Here is a 10345-nt window from a genome sequence, read left to right on the forward strand (position 1 = left end):
ATAAACAGCATGTTTAAACCACGTGTGTTACAAGTAACACCGCGCACACCTAAGCTTAAACCTCCTCACAAGAATCGTATAACATAGGCTATAAAATAAATATAAGGCTAAATTGTCTCAAACTTAAAAAAAAAATAGCCTAATGCATTTTGTCATATTTGTTGTGCAGTTAAACATTTATTAAGAGTTAGAAAATACACCAGCACTGTAGAAGAATACATTATAGGCTACAAATGAATAAGCTACTAATATATTTTATTATTATCATTTTATACATATTTTCTTTAGTATGCTTCTTCAGGCCGAAGCAGTAGGCGGCGCTGTGGGTTTGAGAGAGTTTCCGTACACACTGTGGACACGTCATGCTAGCGGAAGACTGAAACCATCTGCGCGTGCGTTCAGCTGTCTTCGTAATTTTGGGGTTCAAACCAGCGGACGAAGGTAAAGTGGCTGCTAAATATTTTCTTTTTCAAAAAACTAAATATGCAGCGAATAACACCTTACAATATGTTTTGTCTCTGTGCTGTACGTTATACACAATTAGTCGATGTTGTCCGTATAATAATCTAATTTAGGGCGATTGTGAAGTACACGTAATCTGTGTCTGTCACATTTTGATATATAATTGATTAACTGAGCTAACTGTATCAATAAGTGTTTTTACTATAGTGCATTAAAACAGTTATTTGTGCTCGGTACAATAATTATGATGAAATGAATTAGTTTGTTGTGGGCTTGTTGTACACGTAAGCATAATTAATGAATGAATTATCCTAGTTTTAAAACAAGTAACTGAATTTTAAAATGTGTTTTAGATTTATATATATAGGGTTGTTTATTATAGAACTGTAAGTTGCAAACATAAGCATTATTCATTAGTTCATTGCTGCATTGTCGGACAAGTTTTTAATGCTTCTTGTTTTTACTCCTGATAGAATGCATTCTGTATTCTAGCTTAAGTCACTGTAAAAGTGAATATAGAGTTTTTTTTTTTTAATTATTATAAATCAAGTGACTTGTTGAAATCGTTTTCTAACAATAGTATTATCATTTCTGTTGTGTCATTTTATGCAACAAAATGAGATATTCGTTTAATCATTAAATATGCCATTCCTCTGCAGATGAGGCTGCTCTGTATATTTGCTCTGGTTGCTGTGGTGGGTCTTTCGGCAGGAGAAGAAGGAGCTCGTCTGTTAGCCTCCAAGTCCCTGCTGAACCGATATGCTGTAGAGGGACGAGATCTTACCCTGCAGTACAACATCTACAACGTGGGCACCAGGTATTGTTCTCCCCCTGTCTCAGAAGTTCAGCACATCACTGTTTAACAGATGGTGGGCTTTGGGTTACCACAATCAGTATTAGTGGTATTAGAATCTGTTTTATTTTGAATCTTACTAGAATATACTTTTTATTTTTTTATTTTCTAGTGCTGCCCTGGAGGTTGAGCTGTCCGATGACTCGTTCCCCCCTGAAGATTTCGGCATTGTCTCAGGAATGCTCAATGTGAAATGGGATCGTATTGCTCCGTATCCTCCTCAATACGCAATCGCTGTCCTGTGTACTGTACCTTTTTGTTGATAGAGAAAGAGAGAGAGATTTTTCATATTGACTTGATGTTCTATGCTGTAATATGTATGCTGTTTTGTTTTTTACTTTAAGTGCATTCTGAGTACTTTACACACTTTTAGTAATCCCATTAAGCCTTCAATCAATCTCTTCTGTATGTTACTGATAGCACTTAACATCATCAGTACTGTATCAGACACTCAGGATGGGATGCGTTATTTATTTTTGTTCTTTAGTAGATTATGTTCCTTAACTCATCCTCTCCACAGTGCCAGTAATGTTTCTCACACTGTGGTTCTGCGGCCTCTAAAAGCTGGATACTTTAACTTCACCTCTGCTTCTGTTAGTTACCTGGCCCAGGAGGGTGGACAGGTTGTGGTGAGTGGAGTCCCATGCTACCTTTCATATACGCAGTCAGTATAAGGAAATGTTTTTTTTTTTTTTTTTTTTACCATATTAATGCCAAAAATCAACATTTGGCTAAATGTTTTATTATTACAGTCCATGTAAATGTAGTTCCTGGCTGTTAACGAAGACTTTTTTCTCACATTGGTCAGGTTGGTTACACAAGTGCTCCGGGTCAGGGAGGCATCCTCGCCCAGAGAGAGTTTGACAGACGCTTTTCTCCTCATTACGTAAGTGTTTTAATATAGAAGATTGTGTATAATGGTCTTTAATGTACGATAGCCTGTGCTGTTATATTGAAATCTAATCTCTGTTTTTTTAAAAAGCTGGACTGGGCAGCTTTTGGTGTCATGACCCTTCCCTCCATTGGCATTCCTCTGCTCCTTTGGTACTCCAGCAAGAGGAAGTACGACTCACCGAAGAGCAAAAAGAACTGAGTTATCTAATACAAGACCAAAACAGATCAGGGATCATTGTGTGAATGGGCAGGTGGGTGGGGGGTGGGGGTTAAGTGAATTATGGTGGAGTTGAGAATGTTGTTTTTGAATAAATTAATTACCCATATTGGGGTAAATGGTCAATGATTTAATCTGTTTTTAAGTGATGTCGGTCTTCATCAGAAAATTTCTTTGAGGGATAAGCATCAAATAGGAGGTTCACCGACTGCTTTTGATATTTAAAGTGGCCATTCCGTGGTGGCTTCAGGTGCACCATCTTTTTTTGTTGTTGTAATGATTCTCAAATGCTAAACAGAACTGCACAGTTCTTCATGATCAATGTGTGGCTTGTTTGTGGAAATAAAAGAGGGTTTTACAGAGATGCTCTCATTGTGTGTCTGGTCACTCACTGAAATATGCTTTCATCTGTGTGTCTGCTTTCTTGTTCTGTGATGTTCTTCTCATGCAGTGGTTAATGCATTCTTAGTCTTTTATGGTAATATCATCAGATAAATAATTAAAGCTAGTTATATTATGGTCTATCAAACCTCACTTGAAGCTAAATTCAATCTTTTGGTAATGAAAAATGAAAAGGGAGGGCTGCAATTCACTGAAACAAAATCTGTGGTTGGTAATCCTAATAATATATTTGATTAAAAATGATTAATTATGAAATCATTTACTGTGCAATTATAACTTTGAATGAGTGACTGATTAAAAAAAACTATATTCAGATACAGTTTAAATAAATGAAAAACAGAAAACATGCCTACAGTAGTCATGGGGAGATCACTATTAACAAGCCTTATTAATCTATATACAGCTTATAAGCAGTGTTATGTTTTTGTACACATATATGCCCTCCTAATATCACTATGCGTTTTTTTTTTTTTTTTTAATCTCATTAAACAGTTTTTACAAATGAAACACTCTTTTGGTGAAGTCAAAGGTCTATTCCTGAGGTCAGCGTTTGTGATTTGGTGGGGGCAGACGTGCTCTAGACCTGGTTGGTCTTTCTGGAATCTGCTCATAAATGGAGCTGGAGGAAGCATTCATATTTAGTTGCTCTGAATGATGAAAACCAGAGTGTTGAGGTTGAGCCATCAGTGGGGACACGCCAAAACTCTGAGGGAGAAATCATAAAATGTTGCATTTTTATAACAGATTGAGCACTATATACTACAGAGAATATCTTCATAAAATATTCTCATCATGGATATTAACCTGCCCGCTGAGCTCTGGTCGCATAGGACCATGAGCAGATCTTGGGGGTGGTCTTAGATGAAGGCTAGGCCCGGGTCTTGGTACAGCAAAGCCATCTTGGGCACCCCTGATGTTCACCTCTGAATACAGATGATTCTTTGGGAGGTTCACTGAAGAAAAGGTCAAAACATGCACCAAATAAGCATTTATATGTTTTATATATTATTTTAGTGCATGGTTCTTTTGAAACCATTTCAGGTCATTTTTATATTTGAACTCCAAGACGGGAAATGTTCAAACCTAGTAAGTCCTGAGCCAGTTCTGATGCTTGTTTTCCTGATTTCTCACCTTCATCCCCTGCCGCCTGCCTCCTCCACCCCACGGCATAGCAGTCAATCTCTTCTGGACGACTGCGTGTGTGGGGGGTTTCTTCATAAGTGTGCATGGGCTCCAGTTTCCAGTATTTCGGGTCTGTTGTGTCAAAGTTTGGGATGGATGGAGGGGTAAAGGCTGCTGTTGCTCCCTGGAGGTCAGGTTGGGCACTGAAGTTGGGGGTATTTTCTGATACTGCTCTGGGGGGTTTGTTAACTCGAGCATACTGGACATCCAGAAGTTGATCCCCTGTTAGATTAAGATCTGAGGGTTTTTCAGCAACCTCAGAGGTTGAGGGAGGAAAAGGGTAAGGTGTCTTGTTAGTGTATAATATTATAACTTTGACATTAAACACTTAAAATGAAAAGTCATAACTAAACTCTTCGTCTCTTTACCCTAAAATAAACCAAGGTTTTATTATGGTAAACGTGTAGTAACCTGTTTTTTTCTTACCTGTTTTTATTTTTATTATTATTATTATTTTTTTTTTTTTTTTTTTTTTTTTTTTTTTTTTGCACATTAGCATTTGCATAACCAGTTCTGTTCGGTCTCTATGATGTTCTTCGTGGTTGTTATGGTGTGAGGGTCCTCAACCAAGAACTTTTTTGTCCACAGATATGACTTTGAAATAAGTCTATATAAGGTCTATAGGATTTTTAATCTGGGTTTTTTTTATATCCCTTAAAGCGTAAGCGTAAAAGGAATGTGTGAGAGAGAAACAATTAGATTTTGCATTATGCTTTCAATGCCTGTAATCTACTCACTTCTAGCCCAGGAGGCGCTGTTTCAGTTCCACACTTGCATTCTGGCAGCGAGTGGGTCTTTTTTAGTGGCTTTCTCACAACTGCATACTTTACAGGCTCTTCTGTAGCAGAAGCGGTCTTATTGGAAGGGTTTGTGGGTAATGAATTCAGAACAGCTGGACTGACGGCCATGGGCAGTTTTGTCTGCTCCTCTCGATCTATTGCTTTTCCATTTCTCTCTTCTTCCTCATCTTTCACCCTCCACCCATTAATTTCCGCAAAACCCCCTTCAGCCTAGATAGCAAGAAAAAAATAACAGGATATGAAGTGAGATTGCAGGAAAACATATGTAAAATCATCTTTAATATCTCCCCTTTTGTAGTAAAATCATGAAGATTCGCTAGGGAAAACTGTACCTGCATACAAGGTACAGTCAACATCTCATTAAAAGGCCCCACAGGATTATGGGTGTAGTAGCTGATTAGGTCGTCCAGGCTTCTATGACGGCTGTGTTCTCCAGCAATTAGATATACACTACCAGATGATCCATACTCCTCCTCTTCAATTATGAAATGACGACACCGGTCTTCTCCTCTGCAGTTTTAATGAATTTGTTATTTAGTGAGCGAGTGATATTAGAGATGTCATTGCATTAGATTGCATGTGTAGGTAAGATACACTAGTATTTTACTGATATACTAGTATTTTAAAATGAACAGAAGCACACTGTACAAGCAAAATATTTTTTTACGTTTAGGTTTTAAATAAAAATAGTTGAAGTTTTGCGAAAAAGTATTTAAAATGAAAAAATGGCCCATTAAAGGGAAGTTAGTTTTGAGAAATTAAAAGAAAGTCTTTATGAGTGATTTGTTTAAACATGGACTCATACAGAAACAAAAGAAATAACTATTTTATTAGTGAGTCATTGAATCATTCACACAGCTAATTTGTTCAAACTCTGACACACTCAGGAACAAAACATCACTACTTATTAATTTATGGTATATTAAAAAAAAATTTTTAATCCAACACAATCATATTTTTAAGGCCCATTTATACCAAGGATGATAACTGTAACTATACAGTTTCTATACAGTTTTCTAATTCTATGAGAATAGGTCCAGCAATAACAGCAATGTGGAGCAATATCTTTGGAATCACTTTTAGAATGATTTTTTTCTAGATGATGAGCGATAAGAACATTGACAACCAATCAAAAAAAAAATAATTAAATAATTTAAAGCAGCTGGCAACAAAACAGTCTTATCTTGAATTGGTGTGAATGCTAATCGTTCTTTTATGTACTATATTGTTAAGAATGACACTAGTGTTTTTGTGTGTGTGTGTTCAAAATAAAGTACCTATAAGACAGCGCAAAGCCAATCTTTGACTCGCTCAGCCTCAACAGGAAACAGCCTTGTGGCTTATCCTGCAACAGCTGTTCCGCTTCCCTGTGAGAGTGAGAAAGATGAGTTGTGTGAAAATGTAACCTGAATAGTATATGTATTTGACACGGTTTCACATCTGTGTTTGTGCAACTTTGCTTGTGCACATGTTTTTCTGTTATGTTTTTGGAAGAATATTTAGATGTGGCTGTAACCTGCGTGTAGCGAAACCATGGAGCCAGCGGGGAAGAGGCTGTCCGGGCCTGTGCAGTCGCGGCAGCTGCTTTCTTTCAAACCACAGCAGAGTGTGAGCGCGCAGAGATGGAGCCAGAGCCTCCAGGGGCCTCATGGGACCCAAAACCAGAGCAGGATCTATCCGCTTCACTGTCGTCTTTAACAGAGGGAATCCAAGTAGGATGTCATTTAGATGTAATTTAAATAATTAACAATTTTTAAATTATTTAAAAAGTCAAAATACTATTTGATATGTGCCTTTGCAATGCATTAAAATTTTAAATGTTTTAATGGTTTTACTTTGAAACTACAAAAATCTCATGATGAACATAAACATGGAAATAGACTTAAGCGTTCCAAAAAATATTATTTTGTAGATAATGTGAATAAATGCTCTACAAAAACTGAAATCAGCTTGACGTGATTTTGAAAATGACTTCAGAAGCCCCCGCAAGATGTGCAAATAATATTTACAGGGCAGATCACTTTGGTTAAAGACGTGATCATGTCACATTAAACATCTCATCAACCAGCTACTCTCTCACTGATTATTTGAGAATGCTTTAAAATATTGTACATAATAAATTTGGCAGTTTTGACCTTGTTGTTGGTCGACTAACCAACCTGCTATTCCTTTGCATCAAAAGGCTCTTTAGAGATAATGTAGAACAGCAGAACCGCTGAAAGAAGTATTTTTGTTTTGAAGAAAGTGTAGCACATGCTCATTTTGCCTTTGAGGATATTAGAATTAAAAAAATAAAGCGTGTGTGTGTGTGTGTGTGTGTGTGTATACATATATATACATATACATATATATATATATATATATATATATATATATATATATACACACACACACACACACACACATATACTATAAAATCTGTGGTACTAAGCTTTGCAAACATTTTTTCCGTTATGTTTACACATGTATTACTTGAGAGATTGACCTCATTTTCCTTCTGCTGGCCCTGTTGTGCTGTGGAACGGCCCTTTATGCTCCGCCGGGGTTTTACGGGAGGTTTCTTGGTTGTGAGATGGTTCTCTGGAGCTACAGATGGACGGGGCTTTGGTCTTGGGCAATGGAAAGGAAACGCACTCAATCGCTCTTCTCTCTGCTGAGATTCAGCATCTGTACAGAAATAAAGTAAATTCTGAATTTGATCGTTAAAGCAGACAGTATTGAAAAACTCATCAACAGTAAATGAAAGATGAATGTGAACAAATTTAATTTGTTAAAGGTTCTCTTAATAGTTCTTTCAACCTTCGATCTGACTGTTAATTGCTTTTTGAATGTATTTATCTTTAAATACATTTAGTTATTTAATATTGGCTTGTAGAAGTTAGCATCTAAATATAAATATAAATGTCAGTGTGCAAAATTTAGAGTTTGAGATGCAGTTAGAATCTCACAGTACAGTCAGCCTCAAAATAACTCTGAACGGAAATGTCACGTTCTCTACAAGCACACCAGCAACAGAGAACATAAGATACCAAACAATCAACAAAACAATAATGTTACAAATATTAAAGGCTCTGTTTAACATTAATACTATTGAAAGATTATGGTATAGCCATGCAGTCAGAATTAGTTCATGTGTCTGGGCATTATATAGTACAGTAATTTAGTAGTAGAATATCATGTAGATTTGGATTTTCATTTTATGCTACACAAAGTCTAGTCAACTTCAGTTTTTTAAACTAACTCGCTATTCTATATTAATGCTAGATTGCCTATAGTCTATTTTAACACATTCAAACAAAAGAAGCCCAGCTTGAGCACCATAGAGCTTCATTCTGACACTAAACCTAAAAAATATTTTTACCTTCACGAAATGATTAATTAAATAAGTATAACCTTGTCAAAGCTGCATCTGACATTCTAATAAATACGGACAATTGTAAGATTTAAAAAAAAAGTATTTCCAGTCATCAGTGTACCGTCAGAAGAAACAAGTAAAAACAACTTCTTAAAACCATTAGGTTGTGCTTTTTTTGTTTGTTTGTTTGTTTTGTTTTTTTGCAATAAAACACAGCTGGTTTCTATCTAGAAAAAAATGGTTATATAAGTTCCAAAGATGTTGAGAAATAGCTGACCTTTAATCTTTTGGTAGTCAAAGTCCATTCTCAAGTGCAGGATGTAAAATGCTACCTCTTCCTATCTGTTCTTGAGTGTTTCTGCCTCATCCTGTTTAAATGCATGTATGAGTTCAAGAGAGAGAGAGCGGAAAAGGTCACAGGCAAAGAACTGATAGTGAACTGTTAGTGATTGTGTGCAGATTTCACTTTCAAACTTCTTGTGAAATATCCAACTGATGTACTAAAGCTCTAATAAACAACCTGACAAATTGCTTTTGAAAAGTTGCTGTGCATTGGAAAAAAAAAATAGTGTAGAAACCAAATTGCATCAGAAATCCCAGTAAATTTCACAAACTATTAAAAAGAAACAGAAAGTAACACATTGAATTAAACGGGACATTTTAAAGTAGAAAAAACTGAAATGTTATTTTCTTTTAAAACATACTCCAATAATTACTTTAAAAACTATTTATTTACAGTGTGCAACAATTTATGTTTTTTAATCAATATGAGTACATAATTATGACATTCTTAAAAAAAAAGCTTTGAAAAGATATGTAGCATATTAACAGCTTGCAAAATTGATATGTAAAAGTGAAGGTCCTCTTAAATCGATTTACTTTTTAATCATAATATCATGTTGCTGCAGTTTTATTGGGTTTCTGTAGATTTATTTTTTAGGTTTTTGAATGCCTGTCTATAAAACAAAACTCATGTTGTTTAAAACTGTAGAATGTTTCCCTCTTCAACACAAATTGTGAACATGTAAATTTGTATCTGTGTATCCTGTATATGTGCATGTCCTTTTTTATCTTTTATGTTTGAGCACAGTGAGTGTGTTGTTATGGTGAGACAGAGATAGAGAGTGAGAACATGCATATGTGTGTGTGTGTGCGTGAGAGAGAGAGAGAGAGAGAGAGAGAGAGAGAGAGAGAGAAGAGGCAGTTGCGTCACGTGACTTGCTCACCACACAGGATGAGAAAGAACGACCACAATGAAGGTGAGGAAAAAAGAAAGAGATGACAAAAGAAGTGTACAAACGGTAAGAAGAAGAACAAAGCTGTTCTTTAAATTTGACGGAAAAACCACATTCCTTTACAGTTTTTGGGATACTTGAGATTTCTTCTTTGTCTTTTCTTTCTTTTTTTTATGTTTTTCATTTAGGCCTATATTATTTAAGATTTTTTTTTATCTTCAATTCACAAAGTAATTTTTATTTAACAACATTTTTACTTTTGTGTCCATTGGTGTAATTTTTTAAAAGAAAAATGTATACTCTTTCCAAATATTTACCAGCTGACAGTTACAGGACACATCCACTAGATGGCGCAAGTACATTAACATGAAATTCGGAATGAGACAGGAATGAAAATTAACTGTCATTCGTTGCACTTGACAATAGCTACTAACAATAGTCATGCAAAAGTCATGCATACTAAATTTCATACAACGGTTTTATTTAATGTGATTTTCATGTACATTATTACATCGTAATTTGATTCAAAACTTATGCTTCAAAATTGTGTTGATTAACTAAAAACAGCTGTCCAGCGATTAGATCCGAGCTGAGTCCACTTTAATTCTTGTCTGCAGTATTACGATCACCTTAACTAATTCTCTAATAATTGTCAGACTTTCTACTCTTACTTAAATGCACAAATAAGTCTTTTTTGTTGTTGTTGTTGCAGAAATTCATCAATTTAACCTCAATCTCTCAACCGTGAATTCCAGAGATTTATGGAGCTGCAGAGAGAGTTACCTATGTACCCCCGTTTTCATGAGGTGTGCTGCGGCAAGCAGTTTTAACATTTAGTATTTAAAACTCACTGGTGTATGTTAGTACGAATATATTTTTAATTACCTCTAAGTAATCCAGTGGTAATCAATATGTAAATGAATCTTACTATTAAACTGCTGGTTA

The 10345-nt window shown here is 35.5% G+C and overlaps 2 protein-coding genes across 3 annotated transcripts; one reads left to right on the forward strand and one right to left on the reverse strand.

Annotated features, from left to right (window-relative positions):
* The first annotated feature begins 291 nt into the window (after positions 1 to 291).
* Positions 292 to 2790, forward strand: LOC109111046 (translocon-associated protein subunit beta). Its single transcript, XM_019124008.2, has 6 exons — positions 292 to 441; positions 1122 to 1279; positions 1428 to 1526; positions 1836 to 1944; positions 2124 to 2201; positions 2298 to 2790. The coding sequence occupies exons 2-6, from the start codon at positions 1122 to 1124 to the stop codon at positions 2406 to 2408; spliced, it is 555 nt and encodes a 184-aa protein (XP_018979553.1). The 5' UTR covers positions 292 to 441; the 3' UTR covers positions 2409 to 2790.
* Positions 2477 to 8581, reverse strand: LOC109111242. 2 transcript variants are annotated; one of them, XM_042744830.1, is made up of 9 exons: positions 8443 to 8581; positions 7296 to 7477; positions 6327 to 6502; positions 6088 to 6177; positions 5143 to 5320; positions 4748 to 5020; positions 3912 to 4266; positions 3633 to 3781; positions 2477 to 3533 (listed from the first exon to the last, which is right to left on the reverse strand). In XM_042744830.1, the coding sequence occupies exons 1-9, from the start codon at positions 8468 to 8470 to the stop codon at positions 3372 to 3374; spliced, it is 1593 nt and encodes a 530-aa protein (XP_042600764.1). In that variant the 5' UTR covers positions 8471 to 8581; the 3' UTR covers positions 2477 to 3371. The 2 variants fall into 2 exon arrangements, with proteins under 2 accessions (XP_042600764.1, XP_042600765.1); XM_042744831.1 differs by having other exon boundaries at positions 3960 to 4266; positions 8443 to 8526.
* Positions 8582 to 10345: the final 1764 nt, after the last annotated feature.

Source organism: Cyprinus carpio, chromosome B19, assembly GCF_018340385.1.
Source record: "Cyprinus carpio isolate SPL01 chromosome B19, ASM1834038v1, whole genome shotgun sequence".
In the NCBI taxonomy this organism is placed as follows: domain Eukaryota; kingdom Metazoa; phylum Chordata; class Actinopteri; order Cypriniformes; family Cyprinidae; genus Cyprinus; species Cyprinus carpio.